The sequence below is a fragment of the Amphiura filiformis genome, chromosome 20 (assembly GCF_039555335.1).
Source record: "Amphiura filiformis chromosome 20, Afil_fr2py, whole genome shotgun sequence".
NCBI lineage: Eukaryota > Metazoa > Echinodermata > Ophiuroidea > Amphilepidida > Amphiuridae > Amphiura > Amphiura filiformis.
This window is the reverse complement of record NC_092647.1, coordinates 3,812,500-3,838,277: the sequence shown is the minus strand read 5'-3', so window position 1 is coordinate 3,838,277 and position 25,778 is coordinate 3,812,500. Positions and strand designations below refer to the sequence as shown.

General features: G+C 36.6%; 1 protein-coding gene across 1 annotated transcript in view; it reads left to right on the top strand.

Moving 5' to 3' along the window:
• The window catches only part of LOC140142649 (unconventional myosin-Va-like), a 281,256-nt gene that overhangs the window by 52,858 nt on the left and 202,620 nt on the right, over positions 1 to 25,778 (top strand). Inside the window, exons 2-4 of the mRNA XM_072164650.1 lie at positions 12,570 to 12,680; positions 16,847 to 17,015; positions 20,299 to 20,443. Of these exons, the coding sequence (XP_072020751.1) occupies positions 12,570 to 12,680; positions 16,847 to 17,015; positions 20,299 to 20,443 (425 nt within the window). The remainder of the gene's footprint in view (positions 1 to 12,569; positions 12,681 to 16,846; positions 17,016 to 20,298; positions 20,444 to 25,778) is intronic.

Here is a 25,778-nt window from a genome sequence, read left to right as displayed (position 1 = left end):
AAGTTGATTGTTGTTTTCTTTAAATTCACATGTTTTCACTATCATCACATTAGGCATACATAACAAGATTACCGCAGGGGTTTCTGAAGGCGTTACTATGAGATTTGGCAAAGGGGACCTTTTAATACTTCTCAACGCTAAAGCGGTGTTCATAAATGTGTATCAGTTCAGCTATGTACATGTAGAAACACCTGCGTTGAATATTGCCCGAAGCATGCCACTCTAGAATTTTTAATGAACCCGTACATAAATTGAGCAAGGATATTATTTTGATCAAACCAGTAGAAATTATAATGCAAATGATACAATTTATGTACAGGTACATAAGCAGCCAGTGCGTGGATAGAAGAACATCGGGGAAATTACGGCAGTGAGGAACTAACACTTGAGGGGATTTTATTATAGTCAATTTTTTTGGTCATATTTTTGCCTGTATTGTGTGCGTACTATCATGAATAGTCAATCAGGCTCAGTGTTGAAGCCAGGACTTTATAATAAGGTAAGGGGAAAAAGGAGCAAGTCAACTTTTAAGGGAGGCAAGGTATGTCGAAAATGGTCAACAATGGGTTAAAAGGTACTAAAAGAGGCATCTTAAATATCAGGGCGGCCAGCATCTTGGGGGGGGGGAGGAAGCAAGACTTATCAGAGTGGGTAACTGCCTCATTTCCCCCTTTGGATAGAGGGGGAAAGCAAGACTTCTCACAGGGGGAAGCTGCCTCCATTTGCCAATGGCTATGCCACTGGTCAGGCTCCTTCCACCCCCCCCTCCAAAAAAAATCCACCACTGAAATACCAGCATCCTTTGAATGGCCCTCAAGACAGCATTTTCAACCCCCTTACCAAAATAAAGTTCTTTACTCCTAGTCTTCATCAAAATTCCCATAAACCATACTGAGTGCCTGTTGTCAGTTTTCATCAGTTTAAAAGCTGTGGAAAGACTATCTTATATAAATGCTACAATGTATACCATCCAGTATTATGGCCATTTGTAGGCCTACATGAAAACCTGTTCTGAGTGATCAAAGAACACCTTTAGGGAGTGGTGGAAATGTATACTATTTTGGACGTTTAAATAAGGGACATCCAATATGTTGATCCATGAAAAGTGTCTCTAACCTGTCTAATAAAATGTCAGTCATTAACTTGTTGTTAACTCTCTCCATGTGGGTGTCGACTGCAGACGGCAAGTTTTTTTTTTCTTTTCAAAAATACAAAAATTTCATAATTGTTTATTTTCATGACCATATTTGGAAGCAGCATGAAAAATGCATTAAAATGAATACAAACAAGCCTAGTATTGGTTCAGTGGTTCTTAAGATAGGTCTTGATATTTTGAAAAAATATCCCAAAAACTAGAACTTGAAGACTGTTGAAGACTATGGCTAGCATGCAGAGCATTAATCATAAAGGTTGCCAGGATGCATGTCATGTGTCAAATGCTTGATGGAAGGGGGCATTGAAATCTTGTTTTGGTCAACCTGTCAAATCAAAGATACTCAATGTGTCAAATTGACATTACATTAATAGAAGTTTTAAGGGGGTACTACACCCCTGGCCAATTTTGTGCCTATTTTTGCATTTTTCTCAAAAATTATAGCTCATTGATGACGGGTAAGTTATGTATATTATAGGGGCAAAGACAACAACTACTGCACTGGTTTTCCCTGATTTTTGACTGTAACTCCACAACTGTTGTATGTGCTGAAATAAAATTTCCAGTGCAGTAGTTGCAGTACTTGCCCCTAAAAATATACATATTTTACTTGTCACCAATGCACTATAATTTTTGAGAAGAATGCAAAAATAGGCACAAAATTGGGCAGGGGTGTAGTACCCCCTTAAAGTGAAACCATTGAGGTCCAATTTCTTGAAGCTTGGCTAGTGGTTTAATAGGCTTCCTAAGCCAGCAGACTACCAAGTGGATTTATTTGGCTTAAGCCTGACCGCCCTGAAGACTGAGGAAGTCTTCTGGTCTGGTGTGCATCTTCTTTTGGGGTTTGAAGACAGAATTCATCAAACATGTATATCAAATTTGTGTAAAAAATGTCTGAATATATAATGTTTAAGTGACACTTCCCTGGTACAATTTGTTCTGGTGAATTTGTTCTGGTAGAGGAATTTTTTTTTGGGGGGGACATGTTTTGTCAGTTTCCCACTTAGGAATTTTTCTCAATATACCATTGAATAAACTTAATACATGTACATGTGCCTTTTATATTATTTTATATTATGCTATCTGCAGGCATGCATATCATTTATTCAGACTCATTTTTAATTTAGACATTTATTGCATTTAATTCTCATCAGATTTGATGCATTATATGTGTGCAATATACATTCCTGACTGATGAGTATTATATGTCTTTATTAATAGTGTGGGTATGTAAATTACTAGTAAAATACAAAACAACATAATATTGTTATTACAGCATGATTGCTAGTTATACTATGATCAGCTCTTAATAGGCGGGAATTATTCGGTTTTTGTTACTGCGCGAGTCAATAAAGTTCCAACTTACGCACATGTAAATTCACAAAAGCACGCGTCGTTCACGCAAAACGCAAAGCGCAGGTGCTGCGCCTAGCTGTGTGTACGCCATTCTGTATCAATCCACAATGTTATGAGTCCCGCCTATTAAGAGCTGATCAGAGTATAAGTAGCTGTCATCTGGTTAGCAACCTCCAATATCAACAAAAAAGGATTTGGTGGTAAAAATCCAGTAAAATTATCATAAAGTGAGAGTTGTACGTCCACATGTAAAAGATGCATATTTCAACTACACCAGGCACAAAAAGAACTCGTCAGTTATATTCATCCTTGCTGTTCAATAACTTGATAATTTTGGATTATTCTGAAATATACATTTTGTTAATTGGACTTTTCTGTCTCATTTGACACCCTGTTCGTGAACATTGAGCAAGAATTAACCAAGATATGGGCCTCCAAACTCTCAAACCCCAAAATGAAAAGTTGCAATTTTAACGATTCAATTGTGCCTGTTACACTGTGTGCTTTATTGATTGCCCGTGGTGCTTGTGTGCAATACATCGATGCGTTCCCATTGAAAATCGTTGAAAATGCAACTTTTGATTTTGAGGTTTGAGGCTTTGGAGGCGCATATCTTGGTCAATTCTTGTTCGTTTGTCACGAACAGGGTGTCAAATGAGAAAGCAAAGTCCAATTAACAAAATGTGTATTTCAGAATAATCCAAAATTATCAAGTTATTGAACAGCAAGGATGAATATAACTGACGAGTTTCTTTTTGTGCCTGGTGTACATTGCATCCATGTAAAATACAGTGTTTGACTCATGTAGTGAAATTAATTCAAAGTAAATACCACAAATATAATTCACAGTTGCTAATCAAGTTTAAGCCATTTCTTATGGGGTTCACTGCCTAGTAAGCATTTGCAACATGTTTTCCTTCTAAAATCATGAGGTTGCAGGTCTTAAATATGACTGGTAATTTAACAAATGTGATCTATAAATTCCATACATTGATACCGCCATTGTGGTTCTCATGAATGCGTGATCCAGTCGCTATGATAATGCTCCAGGGTCACCAATGTGATGTCACGTCTACGACAGGGAATTGATGTACAAACTATTTCCATCTTTATTATATTGGTTATCTTTATTGCAGCTTAATCAAAGTTGTAAGAGTAGGGAATACAAATGTGCGTGGACTAAGTGGCGCGTAGCGTTTGCTTTCTGCAGGGAAATTAATACAGTTTTATTATCATAATGACATTTTAGAATTTAGCAATAATTTTAAAAATGTAAATCTTTCAAAGTTGTGATGCCATTTTGTCTGGCAAATAGTGTTGGCAAATGTTCAAATGGTATCGCCGTAGAAGTGACGTCATAATCGGATTAACTACCATAGCAATAGATGAATACAATTTTGAATATACCGCGCTGCACTGCAGCAAGTTGCACTCATCACCTGTCTTCAATCATATAATAGATTAAATACAATACCGCTCTTTTCAAATAGACTAATCTTACAGGTGCAATATATGGTTCATTGCATCGGTACCGCATGAACGTTGTAGTGCGGGGCGATATAGCCAAAATTGTATTCATCTATTGCTATGGTAGTTAATCTGATTAACTACGTCACTTCTACGGCGTATAGGCAATGATGGGCTATTCCAGTTGAAATTCATACACCCCCTATGGAAGGTATGACCTTAATTTATCACACAGGGAGTGTAGATTTCAAATGGAGTCACCCATTCAGTTAAAGCCATATATAACATTTTCAAATAAAATAGATTAGCATTTATTTGCCATAAAATGTTAGCTTTTACTGTCAGATATATCCCTTTTATTTTTGAGCGAACAACTACGGCAAAGCAAAGAAAATTGGAATTTACTACCAGCGCACATGTCGCCAATCCGTACCACTCCTTCGGTCATGTTGTGGTACGACCCTTTGTTGTGTATATCACCGTCCAGCACGCCGTGTGCGTACTGTGTGTTATGAACATCGTGTATGCGTTCGACTAATAAATCCATCGTAATAATAAAGTGCCGGTTCTGCCGTTTTATTCAAAATCTCGGATTTTGACAAAACTACAGCACCTAGAGTCTTGATTTTTGCAGGGTCTATTGGTTTAATAAAGTACAATTTAATCGTGTAAAAAAAGGAATTTTAAAAATTCAGTGAGGGCATCTTCCTCAGCAAATGTTATAATATGGCTTTAACTCCATTTGAAATTCAAAGGACATGTCTTCCATAGGGGGTGTATGGATTTCAAACAGAATTTATGGCAATACATTTCTGAGCAATTGTATTATCATGTATAAACAACAAACACTGTCATCAAAATAAAATCCTTTATTTCTGTAGAAATTAATGATTCTATGTGCAGCATTGTTTTGACAACTAGAAAATAATATAAACTGCATAGGATAGGTCTACTTGAAACATGTTTTCTTGACATCTAATATCATGATTGATGCAAATACTGTATTATAGTTTGCATACCGTATTTCCTTCCAAATGCCTCTCCTCTGATAAATGCTCCCCTCCATTTTTTCAATGAAAAAGTAACCAAAATACATACAAAAAACATTTTCAGTCTTTATCGTGTAAGCTTAAAATTGCATCATTCACATCAAAGTTAGCTGTCACAATCACTAAATTGCATGGACCAAATCAAAATCTATTGTAACTTATTCTTCCAAACCAGGTAATTGCCAAATTATGGTAGAATTTCACTAAGTAAGTCATATTTTTGGTTAAAATGCACACTGATGTTAATTTCATATTTACCAGTATAATATTGTATTCCATGCAAGCTGGCCACACCATCTTAGATTTGAACCTGGAAAAGAACCGGCAGTGAGCGATACTTGCAATTTTTGGCCTGATTTTGAGCTCTTTTTAAAAGAAATTTGCCTGTTATATAAAGACCCACTTTTCAAAAAATTGCATGCCCAGGGCATTTATTTATTAAAGGGAATGTGGTAGGGCCTAAAATACAATGAATATAATGCTGCTTATCCCTGACAATATGATGTACCCAGGGGTGTCAATATTTGAGAAAAATACTGTGCAGAATTTTCCCATTAACTCTCATCGTGTAAAGTTACGGTGTGAAAAAGGTTGTGCAAAAGCAGTATTTCATTATATGAAAATTGAAGAGGGAAAAAAGAGTACATTGCTGTCTGCTTTGTAAGTGCAGGCATATAAACATGATAAATGCGGTGGCTAGGGTTGTTGGCTTATTAACTCCATGAGAACTACCTGCCTATTGGTCAAAAAGATGTTTTCATTATCAATTGGACCAATCAGCAACATTGTTAGAAAAGTTTAACCACACAAAAAATTGGGATGAATTATTTGCAAAGCTCCCTTCTGATTGGTGATTAAAGTGAAGATATCACGTAATTGACCAATCAGAGGCAATGTTAGATTGGCAGGTAGTGCTCAGGGGGTTAAAGCCAAGACCTGGAGGAGATGTTGTAGAGCATTGAGACTCCAGCCAAATGTGTTAATGTTGTGCCATGCATATGTATTGAAAAGAGCGACTGCATTATCTGCATTTGGCTAATGTGCAACTTTACTTGAATTACATTAATACTTGGATTAGGCTGTGAGGCATTAGGTGAGAAATCTGGATGTCTGTGTGAAGATGTGGGTCAGTGAATCAGACAAGGTTATAGATTTTTATATCGTATTCATCTAGCCTAGGTTAGATAAAAGACTGCATTTTTGTGTAAAACGTAAATTTATAAAGGTTTTATGATTGAATGTTTTCTCTCTTCTGTCCAATACTATTTTTATGAGACCTAGGTTAGATAAAAGACTGCATTTTCGTGTAAAAAAGGAACTTAATATAAAGGTTTTGTGATTGAATGTTCAACTTTTGTTCAACACTATATATTTTTTGATATGGATCCAATTGCGCAAATTGGAACATTTGCCAATAATTATATTTGACTTGTAAAACTTGAAAAAAATACTCTGTGAAGTAGATTTCTTTTTGACATTTGGGGGGGGGTGGATCAAGGTTGGTGTAAAACTAAAATCCACAAAGCAGAGAGATTGGAGCATCTTTTACTCCCAGTATTTAAGGGACTGTTCACAAACAATTGTTGGGGGCCTGATGCAAAAAAAATTTTTATCGCAAACATTTTGCGGAGCCCCCCTTTACAGATCCCAAAAATTTCAGCCCCCCCCCTTTTTGACATGAAAATTATGGGGTCAACCCCATAGAAAAGAATTTTTCAGGGGCCCCTTTAAGAGGGTCAAAACTTTTAAGGGCCCCCATTTTGCATCAGGCCCCCCAACAAGTGTTTGTGAACGGTCCCTAACTGTCTTGGAACAAATGCATGTAATCGCTTAAAAATGTGCCATTTTGAAGAAACTTAATGCAATTTTAAAATCTAAAATGATCAAATTTTGTTGTTGGAAGCATAGTGACATCCATTTGGTTATAATGCTATTCCTTTGAGTTGTGTATGGGTAATGTAAATAGGTTGCTATAGGGTTAAGAGCTGGATGAATTAGTAAACTATAATTTGTTTGATATGTATTGTATAATCTCTTAATCAAAGATGTATGAATTGGACTGCTTAATTCTTTTCAAGGTTTATCTTATTCAATAGATCACAGAACACACTGATGTATTATTTCATATTTATAGGCTATTATATGTGGTATGCCCTACAAAACTAAGCAACCATTCATGAAGTAAAATATATAACAAAATTAATAAATTAAGATAAATGATGATTGTGGTTTAAATTAATACTAAAAGTAAAAACAGAATTAATGGCCGGATAATGGTCAAGTGAGCACCAAGTCATCTGTAGTTGCCTACATAGGCAGCACAATAAATAAGGTAGCAGTTTATAAATCATGACCTTATTGCAAAAGTGATGACCGATTTCGGAAAAATCAAGGTGATCATGATGACCGCAATTCGCAAGGATGTGACTGCAAATCATGCAGAAATAACTAAGTTATGAAACTAAAACTCATAGAAGGTACAGATTCACAGGGACTGTCTTTTGGAATTTGCAGGAGAGCATTAAATAGCTCTTCTTGAGCCTGCATGGAGAGCTGTATATAGCATTTAAAATAGAATGTAAGGAGAGTGAATGGTCACCTAAGAAGAGCTAAAAATCACTCCCCTATATCAGTTTAAAGGAGAGCAGTGGAGAGCGATTTCACTCGCTCTCCTCAAAAGGCAGTCACTGGATTCAAAAGTTGCAACCCTAATTTTGAATTTACACATCATGCATGTCATGAGTGCGCATGACGATAACATGCTTCAATAATGGAATGATTGATACAGTAAACATTGACGGAAAGTGAAAATTGTAACTTTTGAATTTGTACCTTCCGTCGGTTTTAGTTTCAAAACTTGGGGATTTCTGCATTATTTGCCATCACTGATATCACAAATGAAAGAAAACATCTTTGCGGTTATTATGGTCACTTTGATTTTCGAAATCGACCTCACTTTGGCTATAAGGACATGTTTCATGAACAGCTACTTTATTTATTGCGCTGGATGTAGCTGACTAGAAAACCCAGGGACTCAAGCTTGCATGAAATTACCAGTGCACTGGAATGTTATTTAGTGTATTGGTTCGGTTTTCAAGCAAATTTGAAAATAAAAATCATGAAAAGTATTACTTTTACAGCATCATGAGCATGTCCCTACCCTTCTGCTGTTAGAAGTCCCCGGCATAATAGTTTATGTATTCTATAAATGTGTCTATAAATGGCTTTGAAAGAGAAAATCATGGAATTGATTAATATTGTAAATTGTAAAAATATGAACTTGATTACTTTGTTACCTTACTATCTTTAGCCATTCTCAGTGCACATGGAAGAAATTATTGCAAAGACGTAATGAATGCTTTTAATTTGATTTTGTTAAATTCAACTTGATTTAGATCCTCTTTACACTTAGCAATCACAATGATGTATATTCAAAATGTATTATTGCAACTGTTATTAACTCTTTCCACACGAGTGTCGACGGCAGAAGACAAGTTTCAATTTTTTTTTTTAATATTAGAAAATTTCAGAATTGTACATTTCCATGACCATATTTGGAATCAGTACGTAAAAAGCATTAAAATGAGTACAAACAAGCCTAGTATTGGTTCAGTAATACTTAAGATGGCTCTTGATATTTTGAGAAAATTATCACAAAACTTTGAATTTGTTACGTTGAAGCCTATGGCCGGCATGCACACAGAGCATTAAATAGAGCACACACTAGAGGAGAAAGGAAACACTGATTACCATATGTTGACATGGCATTTGGCTTATTGAATGTTACCATGCACATTCAAATGTTTGGCAACTTAAAGATTATAATGTTTTCTCACATGTTCTTAATGATCAGTGATGACGCAAGTTTCGGCGCTTTAGGAAATAGGTCCAAGCAAAGCATTCTCTGGTCCGAAGAAAATTAATATATAGGTGTAAAGGGACTGTGTGTACGCTATCATGAAGGTGTAAAGGGACTGCTTGGGGGGTTTGATGTGCGATCATTGATAGTCCCTGTATGTTGAAGATAATTGAGCGATATTTTACGAAATGTTGTTTCAGTGAACTGGGTGTGGTGATAAAAGATAGTACCACACAGGTGCATGCAAATATGTACAATTTTGCCTTCATCACCTATGAATACTAATACGCTGTAAAATGTGCAGGTATATTGACTACTCGAGTGCCAGAAGTGGGTAAGTGCAAAAGCTGCCATGTGTAGCTGAGTACAATATACTGTGTGTAAATTGCAATATGTTCACAGGGCAGCTATTACACTTACCCACTTCTGGCACCGAGCAGTATATGTAGGTTGTAGGTGGGTGTTTGGCATCTTGTAATGCCAGGAGTTGAAAGCAGTTGTGAGCTAGCAAATACAGATGAGTGGGATGTTGCTGAAATCGATTTTGAGGTTTAGTTTGGCTGATTGAAGCAGTTTTTGATTTTCATGGTTTTTTTAATAAGCAGCAAGGAAATTATAATATTTCTGGAGGCATAAGTGTGTAGTTCCATGATTTCAGACTATTATGGTCTGCAAAATGGGTTTTAATAATAAATGAAACAAGAGCATCTTCAGTTTTAATAGTCGGTAAAAGATAGTATTTACCTTGATTGCATTGCATTGTCTTAGGTTATTTGAACTTGTTGTTTGAGGACATACTCAACTTAAGCAAGCAGTCAATCAAGCAAGTAAGCAGGCTAGCAAGCAAGCAAGCAAGCAAGCAAGCAAGCAAGCAAGCAAGCAAGCAAAAGAGTTCAAATTGAGCAGTTAAAAGTTGCCATGCCATCTTATTCTGATTATTAGACAGACAGGGAATCGGACCAGATCCATTTGGTGCATTTTGATATTCACTTTTACCAACTCAACCTACCTCCGCACACACATATACCAACTCCCTTTCCCCTAACCATATATACTGACACATACACACACCCTATACATACCCCCACCAATACTGACAAGAGCTACATTATGGGGGAATTTATTGTATGTACATTGTGGGTATATGTACAAATGCATACAATGAGACATTGTGGGTGTGAAAATGAAATGGAGGGGGACTATACCTACCCCCTATATAGGTGTTTAAAAGCCATTTGCAGGGGGCTCCACTTTGGGCAATGGGCATATGCCCCCAACAAGGTCAATTTATGCCCACACTATGGCTTTATATATCTTTACCCCACAATACCTCCATTCATGCACATAGCATACATTTACCATCAATATTATCAATCCATCTATTAATGTCCAAAGAGGTGACAATTTTTAAAGTGACATGTCCAGGAAATGATATAATTAAGTAGTTACTGACACTCTGACAGTTTGGAAAGGAAACATTGGATTGATGGTTGATCTCCAGAGAAGATTTCTTACCCTTCCCAGAATCCCTTGCAACATGATACATTACTTCATGTCATCAAATATGCTCCTGTTACTTTGTACAGGTTCTCTTTGTTTTCATTTTGAGAATAGACTGGCTAAACATGGTTTGATAAACTTGATAGTCAAGAAATAAACATATTTGGCAAGATGTGCATTGTACATTGAGGTACATTTCGTCAGTATCGATCCATGTTGCACTAGATAGCAAATCAGTACAGGAAATTGACATGGGAGAAATGCATTATGGGAAATCTTCTCTGGGTATCTTCTCTGGTTAAGACACATGAAGCTATTACTAGCATTGAACATAAGAATTGTATGTGTACTTGAGGGAGACGATTTGATCACCTTGACAAGATTAGTAGTTACTTGTGACTTTGATGCAGAAAAGAAGTTCTTTACATTAAGCAGGGTATCATTGTGAAGGATTGGAATGAGAACTCGCAGCCATTTCAGTATCTTTTCTCCCTGTAGAATGGATCATTTAAATGTTTGTATTTTTGTAACATTTTTCATCATTTTGTCATTTTGTCTTCTCATCTTACACATGTACGAGTTTGTCTATAGTTTGGGGAGCGAGTTTGCTCAGTGGTTGTACGTCTTGCACCACTGGAGTCCTGGGTTCAAGCCCTAGTGGTTGTGAATGTATGAGCACTTGGTTTATCCTGGTCCATGCTTGCTCTCGCAGGTTTTCTCCAGGATCTCTGGTTTCCTCCTGCTTTCAATATCGGTGATTAGTTGTTTGGTTATCAAAAACTTCTTTCACCCAATGGAATTTGGGGAGCTGCACAGATAATTGGTGGATGTTACAATCTTAGTGTGGATAGGTTTGCGCTGGGATCGGTAGCCGCAGTTTGTTGCCCTCACGGACTTAGCGAGCGCGTAGCTCATGCAGTCGATTACGCGCAAGTCGCACAAGGTGTTCAACCGATGGATAGTGTACTAAATAGCAACAGAGCCTGAAAGTAGTGCTACGGGATCGGCTGCAACCGGCCTAGTTGATGCGATCTGATTGTGATGATTCGCCAGTTGCAGCGTAATTGCAGTGCTTTGAAACCTCTGGAAAAAAACAAAATTTATTTTATTTTTTTATATGCAGAGGAAGTAATAAATAATTCAATGGAGTGATTGTTGTAATAAAGTGTTAATTCTTTTCCCATATGATACAATTCAGGAAAAGGCTGAAAAGGAATATTCTGTATCATTTTCTACCTTAAAATCTGAAATATTTCAAAATGTTTGAGATTTGAGGTAGCAAAATATGGTCTTATTGATTCATATTTAACAGTGCATCATTTTGCAGGAGTTTGGGTAGTTAATCTTCAGCCTAAAATCCCACTGTCTTATCAGAGAAAAGAATAAAGTACATTTAGATCTCACTCTATCATTAACTATTTTGAACATGCTATTTTTTTCATCATGCTTTAAAACTACAATGTAGAGAATTATAATGCTATCAGTTGACTTAAGGGCTGGGGTATGAGCGTTTGGACAGTATTTATTGTGGGACATTAGAGCACATCAGACATATCGAATTGCATTCTGAATACGAAGAATGTCATTCTGATATCAAATAATTTTGATTTTTGAAATTAGCAATTTAATACACATTTTATGGCAAATCATTAAAATTGATATTTTTGATATTTAACAGTACTTGAAGTAAACTTTATAAATCTGATGATTTATACTTAAAGTGTATGTAGGTGGGATGAAAAGCCGACGATCAATTGAAAATTTTGACCTTTTCGTATTGAAGATATGGATTATTTTTCCCAAAACACCAAAAAAATTAGGTCTTTTTGGGAAAAAATCCATATCTTCAATATGAAAGGTCAAAATTTTCAATTGACCGTCACTTTCCTCCCTACATACACTTTAAGAATATGTCATTAGATTTATATAATTTACTTCGAGGACTGTTATATATCAAAAATTTGAAAAATATTACATTTTTATAATTTGTCATAAAATTTGTATTATATTGTGATTTTCAAAAATGAAAATTATTTGATATCAGAAAGACATGCTTCAGTATTCAGAATGCAATTGACAGGTCTGAGGTGCTCTCATGTCCCACAGAAAATACTGTCGAAACGCAATAAACGCTCATTTTAGATCCCTTAATAGTTTTGTATTTGATTTGTTTGTATCTTTGCAGAGAGCCCGGGTGTGGGTTCGAGACCCAGAGGTGGTATGGAAAGGAGGAGAGCTGACCAAAGACTATAAGGAAGGGGACAAGGAACTGGCTATAGAACTGGAAGATGGAACAGTAAGTGTCGAGGAATGATGGCCTCAATTAGCCTTTAAGAGAAATGGCGGACACAATAGGATGGTGCTGCACGAAATGGGTTAAGTCTTTTGAATTTTCCTGGTTTTATCCAGATTGAAGACTGCCCTCCTTTTGTGTACGCCATACTTCGAAAAGGTTAATGGGCTATGTTTAGAGAAAATGTTGCTAAGCTTTGCGTATATTACTAGTAGGAGACTACACTTGCTACCAGGAAACCCTGTTTATCGCATGCCCTCTTGTACTCATAGCCCCGACACAGGGTTACACCAAGGTTAACTCAGGTTAGGTAGCTTGGTTAGCGAATGAAGTACCAATGTTTTGTGTCAGGTCCAATCAGCTAATGGGAACTTTACTTCTGTGCTTGCGTAGTGCACATGAGCTACAATGGCAAAAAAGTTATCTGATAACCAGTGTAGAAGAGCAAGTCTTCAGTAGTCTTTGGAGAGTCATCTTCATTGTCTTCACAGTTGCTGAACAGGCTTTTGATGAGACAATGCAAAGAAGTCTGGATGAGAATCTGAAAGTGATTCTTACTGAGTGTAGAAAGCTGATCTGTTATGCTAATACTGCCACTGCCTTTTGGCAGAGGGAAAGGGAAGGACAAAGGAAGACAGAAAGAAGATGGAGAGGATCATTGTTTTTTTCAGTCCTGTTTCAAGCCACGGACCCCTCGGGTGGTGCCGACAAGAACGGATATAGCAAGTGTTAGATAATTAAATCCCTTTAATTACCACAAACGCACATTGCTAGAAAAGTATGATAAGCAAAAATGCACATTTTTCGCATTCGTTTGCAGGGAGAACCTTGTTTTGGTAACAAGATCTTGGATCTGTGCAAAGGGAGAATACTAATTAGCTATCCCTAACACTGTTAAATGCCACCAAATATCACAGCACAAAGCGATTGAAAGCGCAAGTGTCCCACATGATGTGATTGTATGAGCACACATATACGCATGAAAACGCTGGCCGGGCCAGGTCAGCTGTCATGGCTTGCTATTTGTGTTGTCGACAGTACAGCAATGGAGGATTCAGTGGTTTGAAACCAGACCAAAGAAAACCCTTTTTCTTCATTTTCTTTCTTTAATTCCTCCTTCCTTTCCTTTCCCTCTGCCAAAAGACAATGGCAGTGTTAGGATTAGATATCAACTTGGCATCTGTTAGGCTCAGTGGCGTAGCTAGGTTGGAGCCAGGGGGAAAGTTGCCCCTCCCCCCACAGAAATTTTCAATTTCCAGGGATAAAATTGGGATGGGAAAGAGTAAAGTGTCATTGAAATGACTGAAAAATGGGACAAATATTGATAAATGGGGACAAAAATTTGACTTTGCCCCTCCACAGTAATAGGCTGGCTTCGCCCCTGGTTAGGCTTGTTATAGATCAGGTATTTCATTAATCATATTCATCTAATATGCTGTTCCAGACAGTTTCAAGTGAGCTGACTTATTTCATTGATTTGTTAAAATTGCACATAGGACACAGCATTCTACTGAAATGTTAACATAACAAACCATGATGCAATGAAGGACTTACAGAGTCAATTAACACATCCATAAATAAAGATAAAAACTTGAGAAAACTGTTATTCAGAGCCATCTTTCTTATCTACATGTAACTCAATCCCTCTTAAATCTGTTAAGATCTACTGAATGAAATGTGTTTTCCTGTAAAAGTGGACATTTTGGAAGTGAGTATAAGTTCACATTTCAGTTATTTCGAAATTTAGGAATTTCACATTTATTATCCTACATTTTTGTATCTCCAAGTATATTCACCTCTGGTTGGTGTAAACATGAGCTACCAGCGAAAGGTAACTTCTTAGCTTCTGACCAAAAAAGGGTAAACTTAGCAGCGTTCACATTGCAAAATACGCCTGGTGGAGATTACACCTAGCTCCCTACTCCCGATTTTGTCAGGAGTAAATCGTCAGATTTACGCCTGGCGGAACTTTCACTGACCAACGTTCACACTGCCACTACTGCTGGCTATGCCTACCGCTACTCATAGCAGCTTGCCCCAACCAAGTGCCAGGCGGGCGTACATCTGACAATGTGAATGCAACTACACTTGGCCACATTCTAAATACTAAGCTCCGTTCAGTAATTGCGCCCAAATTGTGAAAATAAAACAGCGCAAACATTCTTGCATCTGTTGTTACTCTGTCACAACATGATTTCCTATTACCAATAATGTTGTAAGTTGCACTAAGTCGTGTCAACAGGCCTGTAGCGAGAAAAAGACAAGCGATTTGAAACAGGACATGTCAAAATTAATGATGAGAGAAGAATGCTAGTATAGATAAACATGGTCAAACTTTTTCCAAGTTTTGTCTGTTTTTATACTGTGATTAGTTTTAAGTAAAAAGGAATGCGGAAATATGAATTATTTCTTCAAGCCTCAAATGTGGAAGATGTATAAATCTTCGAAAACAAGAAATGGTACAAAATTGTACACGGTGCTTGTTTTTATACTGTTATTAGTTTTAAGCGAAAAGAAATGCGGAAATATGAACTGTTTCTTTTAGCCTCAAATGTGGAAGATGTTTTAATCTTCAAAAACAAGAAATGGTACAAAGTGGAATATAAATTGAGATAGTTGAGTAGCAATATCAACATCTGTGATCTCATCCCATTGATATGAAAGTGAACTAAACCTCAAGGCTTACAATTTCCTGGGCTTTTTAATTTCAAACTTGGTTAACATTGCTATACATGTAGGGTCTCAAATGTCAGTTTGTCACTGGTCAGACTCAGACTATATACTTTAATTTTCTGAGGTTGCACTTTTTAGGAGATGCTATACGAAGAGAATGCTAAGACCTGCTTCCTAAAGAGCTCAAAGTGGCAGTTAGAGCACCTGTACATGTATAAAAACAGTTTTCCAGGACTTGTGCGTTAAATAAGCCTGTTATCTGTGAAGATGATGTGCCTTTTTTTTCAAACAAGTCAGCTATGGGTTAGGATAGTAGACTCAGGTGTTTACGGGATGATCTAAATATGAAGCTTACTTGCTTTGTTCGAGTTCATTAGACTGAATAGCCTAGAGGTTGAATAACCTGAATATGGCATTTCTTATTTCGAATACCAAAGGTTTTTTTGTCTAGGAATAAAATGCTCATCAGACCAAGCATTAATGAGCTATTCCAGTTGAAATCCATACTCCCCCTGTGGAAGACATGTCCTTAAGGGTAGACGAGGTATTGTTGGTCGAAGCAGCCAAAAATCGATTTTCATTATCTAAATCAATATATTATTGAAAGATAACACTTTGATGTTTTGCAAAGGTTCATTCTACAAATCATACACTTTGAAAACTTGCTTGATTTATTGTTGCTAATGAGTTATGTACGTTTTACAAAAGTGTTGTTGTTTCAGCCCTCTTTACAACATAACTCAAGAACCACAGGACTTACAAAAGTATATCTGTGATATTTGAATTCTTCTACATGCTCACTATGAAATGATCAATGCAATTTTTGCCAAAGGTCACTACCATTCGCAAGATGCTGCATTCTGATTGGTGATTAAAGTGAAGATATCGCGTAATTGACCAATCAGAGGCAATGTTAGATCGGCAGGTAGTGCTCAGGGGGTTAACTGGAATAGCCGAATATAATGTATGCGCAATATGATGATTCCCCATGCATTATTATGCAGTTTGTATTTAACTGATCAGATTGCATTATGCAATACCATTTAAAGCCATGAATTTGCCTTTCCCAACTACAAATTAAATATTTAATAGTTTGAGCTTCATATAAATATTATATGATAGAATTACATGTAAGAATATGACTTGTGATTGGTGTACATGTAGCAAAGTGGTGGTCTGCTTACATGTACTACAGTATTTGATACAATTGTTTAAACAGGCATGAGAATTTTCCTGTTCTCTGCTTTTTTGTGGTCCAAATTTCTGCCCTTTCCTTTAATTTCAGCCTGTTTTTGGTCTTTTTAGCCTCATTTCACATGCTTTTTCAGGCTTCTTCAAACTTTTCAGGTTTTTTCATGGATGATTATTCTCATGCCTGTTTGGCCAATATATTAAAGCATACTTTCATTATCAATAATGAAAGTGATAGAGAATTTGAAATGTTTAAATTTGTATTGATATATTATTGTCTGTGATTTTCTGTTTTCATTTTTAAGGCTGTAACATTGAAGATAAAGAATAAAGATGAACTGCCCCCGCTGCGCAATCCAGACATCTTGATTGGTGAAAATGACTTGACATCACTCAGTTACCTTCATGAGCCTGCGGTGTTGTTCAACCTGCAGGAGAGGTTCACACGTAGCAATGCTATCTATACGTATTGTGGTAAGTTCTTGCAACCCCACCCCCAGTTTGTAATATTCAGGGTGGGGGATTGACTTAGTGTCATTGAGCCCAAACAAATGTTATAGACTAAAACTTCTTGACACAATGCAGTACCTTCATGAACCTGTAGGCTATAGAGGCCTTGCATGTGACGTATCATCCCGTAAATATGGCGGACTACTCAAATGCATTCAACAAAAGCATGATTACAATCTACCGTGACAGTTCGTCTCACACACATAACCCTGCACTACGATCAAATAGGTTGATGACAACATTTGATTGAATGGACTGCACTCCGCCATAACTATGGTGAAAGACACCGGCTCAAATCCTTTGTTTGGAGCCAATCGATAATTTCATGCAGGGCCTCTATACCATTTTAAATCCTGATGTGGAAGTGACGTCAGTACATGTTTCTTTAAGCGCAGCTTCATATAGCTATAATTCGCTCAAAGCGCTAGCGTACACACGCACACAATTAAACTAAGACGCTGCTGCATAGCTGTGTGTGCAAACAGTTGCCTCAACATGTTGACGTCACTGCCACATTAGGTTGAAAAATGGTATAGAGTACAATCTGTACAATAAATAAGGTACATAGTGCTCAGTTATGAATCATGGACTTATAGCCAATGACTGCAAGGATGTTTTCTTTCATTTAAGATATCAGTGACAACAAATAATGCAGAATTAAGGGGGTACTACACCCCTGGCCAATTTTGTGCCTATTTTTGCATTTTTCTCAAAAATTATAGTGCATTGGGGACAAGTAATATATGCATATTATAGGGGCAAAGACTACAAATACTGCACCGGAAATTTTATTTCAGCACAGACAACAGTTGTGGAGTTACAGTCAAAAATGAGGGAAAACCAATATTTGATCAATAAATCAATAACTACTTGCTTTAAGTTGCTGAATTTTCAGTACAATAGTTGTAGTCCTTGCCCCTATAATATACATATCTTACTTGTCACCAATGTGCTATAATTTTATAGAAAAATGCAAAATAGGCACAAAATTGGCCAGGGGTGTAGTACCCCCTTAACCAAGTTATGAAACTAAAACTGGTGGAAGGTACAGATTCAAAAGATGCCACCCTATTGATTTATGCACAAACCTTATTCAATCATGGTGAATGCTGCGGACAATGGGGCTTGCTACGGTAGATGTTGACGGAAAGTGAAAATTGCAAACTTCTAAATATGTACATTGGTTATGTTTTCATAACTTGGGTTATTTATACATCATTTGCAGTCATCTCTGAAATGTCAAATTCAAGGAAACAAACATCTTTGCGGTCATTATGGTAACCTTGATTTTTGAAATTGACCTTCACTTTGGCTATTTGCTGACGTAGTGCATGTTAGTATTCATTGGTGACTGGTTCAAGCCTAGGCTTATACACCTATTCTGAATTATGATATGCCATAGGCTTTGTGTTGTGATCATTTCAATCAGTGGTTCAGAAATTGTGAGCCAGTTGACCTAGCAACGGTCAGATTCTAACATGCACTACGCCAGCAAATACGATCATGATTCATGAATTACTACATGTACCGTATTTGTTCCGTTAACTGCCCATGCCCTAATAAGCGCCCGCCCAGTGACTTTACAACAAGCAAACTGTGATAATTTATTAACTGCTCATGCATAAATCTGAATCATGGTCTGAAACATATGACACACTGATGATGATGGATGAATATTTTGTGCCTTTTTTACGTATTGTTGGCTTAAAGAAGGTAAAAAATAAGCGCCCACCCAAAATGACTGTGTTAAGCGACCTGGGCGGTTAATGGAACGAATATGGTACCTTATTTATTATAGTGTTGACTGTAGATCAGCCTTCATGAGAGGTTTATTTGCATCAATAACATATATGGGTATAGAGTGGAAGTTCTTCTCCTTGGTAGATGCATAGTTACTCCCATCCCACTCCTGAATTTTATTATACAAAGGGCTAGCAGGCGAACACTTGGTCCAATGGGAAAGCATAATGACCTGAATCTATATGAAGATGGCTTCATGAGTAAGCTATTTTATTCCATGTATAAAAGTGGTTTATTAGCAGCAGTGTAATCTACTAATCTTCATTTTGTGGTACGTAGGTGACCCGACTTTTGATGAGGGCACTGATACCTTAAGGGGGAATCTGGTGGATATTAATTTAAAGATGCACTGTCTCAAATGTATCTTATCAAGTACGGTACATTATAATGCACTTTTTTGGCATATGTAAAGGCTGACTGTGAACCATACTCAACGTAAAATAAGAGCCTGTAGCACTTTTAAATAAGTCAATTTATGGGGGGTGATTACATTTATTATTCTCTTGATTGAGTTGACGTCACACAGCTAGGGGTAAATTAATAAGAACTGAAAAAATGTAAATAAGGTGTCACAACCATTGCAAATGCACAGTTGATTTACTTCTTATTTTATTTACATTTTACCAAATTTTATGCTAAAACAAATGTTATTAACTAGAAAAGTTCACTGGATTTTGAATTACTCATACTTGCCTATCCTCTATGCCACAAAGTTGATACTTGAACCAAACCAAACCAAAATCCCTATCTGTTGTTCTTTAATTATGAGAAGTTGTTGTCAATCCAAGGAGAAGATATCATGCAGACCAATAAGCTTTTAAGGCTTGGCTGAAGCATTTTGCTTGAGCATGGTCCCATCAGGACCCAAGTGTGTGTTCGCCCAGACCGACCGGTTAAACAAACAAACAAGACAAGACCCTTAAAAAAATCTGACCGGTTAAACAAACAAACAAAACAAGACCCTAAAAATTCGGACTAGCGGTGGTTTTGACTGACGCGGTGGACCCATATGATTCCACATACAATATTATTCATTAATAATTTCTAAATTTGCTTCATCCAGGTATTGTGTTGGTGGCCATTAACCCATATGAAGAGTTGCTACTCTATGAAGAGTTGCCACTCTATGAAGAGTTGCCACTCTACTCATTAATAATTTCTAAATTTGCTTCATCTAGGTATTGTGTTGGCCATTAACCCATATGAAGAGTTGCCACTCTATGAAGAGTTGCCACTCTATGAAGAGTTGCCACTCTATGAAGAGTTGCCACTCTATGAAGAGTTGCCACTCTATGAAGAGTAGTCGTTGCCACTCTACTCATTAATAATTTCTATATTTGCTTCATCCATGTATTGTGTTGGTGGCCATTAACCCATATGAAGAGTTGCCACTCTATGAAGAGTTGCCACTCTACTCATTTATGATTTCTATATTTGCTTCATCTAGGTATTGTATTGGTGGCCATTAACCCATATGAGGAGTTGCCACTTTATGGGGAAGATGTCATCCAGGCGTATCATGGTCAAGATATGGGAGCCATGGATCCACATATCTTCGCAGTGGCTGAAGAGGCTTTCAAACGCATGTCAAGGTAAATTGACCATAACCATAATAATGACTTTGCTTTACTTGATAGGTGGTCAAGTATGAAAGAAATCTGAAAAATAAAAGAAGTGCGGACTCTGTAGTTGAATCCTCAATGTGCAGTAAAAGTTGCAATCATAATTAAGGATGCTACATGTAGTTATGAAACGGGGTTAAGTCACAAAATCATGAAAATGGAGCTAGTGTCAGTTTCTGTTACAAGGGGGGTTATCTACACCCTCTGTGCAAGTTTCAGATTGAAATAATGTGGTAGAGCATTGAAACTGCATGGACAAAATCACCTCCTTGCATTGAAACTACATCCACATAACAATCTTCTTTGCCATTCATCTCAAAATGCACTCAATGTGATTTTACCCGTTTTAACTGGCATTCTCAATTATTATGACCATCTTCACTGGGAGAAACCGCATAATTTGTAAACAAAATGGAGCTAAATAAACATGACGTGAATCCATAACAAGCAAGACGGATTCAATGCGTGAGGCGTCGGATTGAAAAGGTTATCGAGCTTTCGTCAGGTGTGACTCGGGACTCTTTTGACTCCAACTTATTCAGTCCTGAAGTAGTCAAGATCTGACTTATTCAGTCCTGACAAAATTTGACTGAATGTCGGCAAAACCATGTTACTGTCGGCAAATGTAGTCAAAGGTATCTGTGATTGTCGGCAAATTGTGAGAGCCATATAACAGATTAATGTGTTACGAAATTGTGTTGTTGTAACGTAATAGACATACTGTGAATGGTCTAGTAGTTACTATTTTAGAAAATATTTTGAAAAAAATTTATGACTCCTACACCCCCCCCCCACTTTTTAGATTTCTGAGCGCCGTCCTGGCTAAAAAAATTTGGGTCAACAAATTACAAAAAATTTCCGTCGGCAAACCATACTGTACACCCCGAGTCATATTGGTCTAGCGACGCCCCTGATGGTAATCAACCAATGAACTGTCTAGAATTTATGTATGAGTGATATAAAACCTGATATCCATGCCATATTATTGGGTTAAAAAGTAACTACACATTGTATTCTCTGCCTAACCTACTGACACTGATAATAAATAGCCAATCAAATGGACATCCCTGTCAATGAAATCAGAGAAGAATTCCAGTTTTAGAGACAAAATAAGATTTCATTAAAGTTTATGCTTGACCAATTTCGAATCAAAGCAATCTGTTTAATGTTACTTCACCCCTATTAAGAGTAAAAAACAACGATAACACATCTTGAAGTTAGCACTGTATAGGAATGAGCTAGTATCCCTCGTCCTCTTAGAAGTAGACACTGTATGCAAATAAGATGCTTGGAGTCAGAGGGATCTCTTGGTTAATTTAATAACCTGATTGTAGCGTGGAACCCTAGAGACCCTGGCATATAGATGTGTGATGTCCCAGTACAGTTTTAGCTCTGCCATTCCTATAAATAGGTGTTTTCAATCAGGTATGGATTTTGTCTAATGCTGCTCTTAATTTCGGAAAAATGCAGCGATAAATTGGTTGAATTTTTTAAAACAAGTGCAATTTATTTTTACATCAGAGTGAAATCTAACTTACCCTTAGATGGTGTGTATGATGGTGTGGATGAAATTTGTGGTAGTAAAATTTGGTTTTAAAAATAGGAATTAAAGAATTGATATTTGTTTGGGATTTTGTTGTGAAAAAGCAGTAACAGGCCAGTGGAAAACCTTTTGTCTTTGGTTGTGTGTGATCAGAGAAGATGTATATTTGAAACTCTCCCTCCATAGAACATTAAGGTTGTATCTTTCTCAGAGGGTGTATGAAATTCAAATGGGTCTGTCTTATGATGTCCCAGTACAGTTTTAGCTCTGTCATTCCTATAAATAGGTGATTTCAATCAGGTATGGATTTTGTCTTGAACACTGCTCTTAATTTCAGAAAAATTCAGCGATTTAAAAACGTGAGAGTGCAATTTATTTTTGCAACAGAGTGAAATGAAACTTACCCTTCATTTAATTAAGTATGGTGAGGATGAAAATTGTGGGAGTAAAACTTGGTTTTATAAAATGATCTCAGCTTTAGTGGCATAGCTGTTGGGACCCCCTGAAAGAATTGATATTTGGTTTGGATTTTGTTGTGAAACAGCAGTAACAGGCCAGTGTAAAACCTTTTTTTCTTTTGTTGTATGTGATCAGAGAAGATGTATATTTGAAACTCTCCCTCCCTCCACGGAACATTAAGTTTATATCTTTCTTAGAGAGTGTATGAAATTCAAAGGGGACTGCCTTTGGTTGTATCTTTCTCAAGACTGGTGTGGATTTTAAAAAAAATTGATAGCCCATTTGTGTTATTTCTATTATTTTGATCAGGGTTGTTAAATTATATTTGACTGTAGTCTTCTATATCTAACTGTCTCTGTTAGGATATGCACCAAAGACCAAAAGAACCATTTTCCATAAATTTAGCCTTAGAAATTCTAGTTATTATAGTCTGTATACTGTTCTTGAGTCAGTAATTTAGATATTGTTTTTTGTTGTATCTCTAAATGTAATGATGAGAAGTATATAAAAGTATACATTTTTAGAAAGGAAATGATGCAAGGAATCCAACTAGCATAACAGATTCCTGCAAAAATGTTTTTGAGAAAATCTCACAATTTGATTTTACTTTACTGACTCGAATTAGGAAGATATACAGAGACTATAGGTCAACTGAAAGGATACAAAATCATGCTGAACATATAATATGTCAGCATTTATTGTTACAATTTATTTGAATGATTAGTGCTGTTTTATTTTGGAGTAAAATTGTTTACCATCCTTGCAGGTCTATGTGCTTCAGAGTTCAAAAATAAAATTTAGATGAGGCTGCTAATGACATGAGAGATTTCGACTACTAATTCATGCCAAGAATCCATGTGCTGGCCGTCTAAGGATGTGAAATCGGATGCCATCAACATATGTTATTGTCTATGTAGAGCTTGTTGTCTTTTATTGTCGCATCTTTGTGGATAGCACGATTTGATCATTAGTATTTGGGTTGCTACAAATTAACTGTTCAGTGCAGGAAGATATTTTGCTGTTTTCTTCATCTTTGGTTGTTTGCTTTGTTTCTTTACGTATTACAAGTTATACTTTATCCACATTTCAGGATTTAATGAGAACATGAAATGGATAGAAAACCAAAGTTTAGAAATACATTTGTAAACGATCTAGAGGATCATTAGAAACCATTCATGTAACAATCAAAAGAAAAGGAAATATTAATAAATGATTTTTTTTTTCGACTTGAAACACCTGAGGAAGAAGCTTAACCCTAACACCCCAAGGTACTACAATATACTACATGGTATGCACTGCATGTACATGCATCCCATGTGATGTGATGATGCAATCACCCCAATTGATATAAAGGCACACCTTCATTGGCTGGGCCAGCAAAAGACCTGTGGTTACCAGTTGCTGACCTAGTGCTTGGCACATGATGGATCTCGGGTTTGAATCCTGACCGGAGCAAACAACTTCTTTATTTGTTTTCTCTCTTCATTCTTTCCCTTCCAGTCACCAAAAGCCCACATCAAATTCTAATCTGAATCATATATTTTAACACTGAAATATATTAATTCTGACTCTAGCTAATCATAGTCGTGACCTAACACAATCCCAACCCTAAACCCTAGCTCAATCGTAATACCTAGCCCTAATCCTAAAACTTGGCCTGAAACCCTTACTCCAAAATTGTCTTGCAGACTGCAATAACAATTTCACAAGGGCCAATTGATACTCTCAACATGTTGTGGATTGAATTTTTGTCTGTCTGAACACTGGCCAGTATTGCTATCCATTGAATTTCTTAATTTGATAACAATACTGTCAGGTACAACATGTACAGGGTGTAACAATAAAATTTGTACAATTTTGAAAATAGAATGACACAAGTATGCCGCCTATTTTCTGGTTTGATATTTATATATCTATCAAGATAATTTCTTTAGCCACCAGATAAACTTTGTTGCAATAAAATCGTAGGTATACAAGTGAAGATATAGCCAATTATGTAACCTAGTCTTAAAACCGCTTGGGCCACTTTTGTCTAAGTGTTACAAAAGTGACTGAATAGAGTTGAACCATGTTGGACGGTGTTGGACGGTGCTCTTATGATAGGTCGATTTAAACAATGGGGTATTCGAAGTGGTAGAAATGATTAAATAATAGAATATCTCACAACTAAGCACTGGCATAACAACCTCATTTACTAGAAATCGTGGCTGCAGTTCAACACCTTTAACCCCAATTCATGTTGGAAGAGCGTATTTTTATGGTTGTGACATTCGGTAGCACATGGAGTCAAGCAGAAACCATAAGATTGTTTATAGCTCATTTTCCAAAATCACGTTTTCCATCAAGGCATACATACATATAACTATGAGAAGTATGTAAAATCTGTTGACAGAAATGCTGGCAATAGTGGTCGCTCCAGAACAGCTATAAGCCCAGCTGAACTTAATTTCAATTGTTTATTGTTTTGTACTTATGGGTGCAAAACTGTTCTCAGTTTTACCAATCTCAGGGATATGAGAAATTACTTTACTTTATAAGATAATTTGAAAGAAATTTCATGACTTCATTTATAGATTTTAGAGAAATATCATATTATTATAAGTTCATGTTAATTATATGAAGAAACACCACTTATCATTCTTTTGTGTCAGTTCGTTGATGTTCAATGCACGATAAGCACAATCTACTCGGTTCAAACTTGATATACGCTAACATGGCAAAAGTGGCCCAACACGTTTTCTGGACGATTTAATTAATCGGATATAACTTTTGAACCCAAGCTAGTAAAGACACCAACTAAACGTCTTCTTTTAGCCAAGATATTACTAACTCTATTGCACATAACATTTATGCCGTAACTCTTTTAGTTTTTTCCTGAGAAGTCAAAATGCAATTGTACAAATTTTATTGTTACACCCTGTAGTGTTCTATAAAGCAGCGGCATTGCTGGGACATTTTTCAGGGGGCCCCTGGCAGCTATGCCACTGTTCTAAAGCCAAGATCAATTACTGATATAACAAGATTCGGTTCATCAATTTGCTATAATTTTGGACTGCATTTTTGCCTTGTCCAAATGTGAAAACTGTAAATACAAGTATATGATATGCATGAATTCTTAATAATTGGTACAGGTTCTAAACCTTGAGGTCAATTACTGGTAAACAAAATTGATTAATTAATATGCTAAAAATGGCTACTTATAAAATGGAACACTTCCTTAATTAGGCCATTTGGTTGCAGCTCTGTAATGCCAAGCAGGTATTTTTATGATGAAAATATGACTAAATTATGACTTGTTCATTA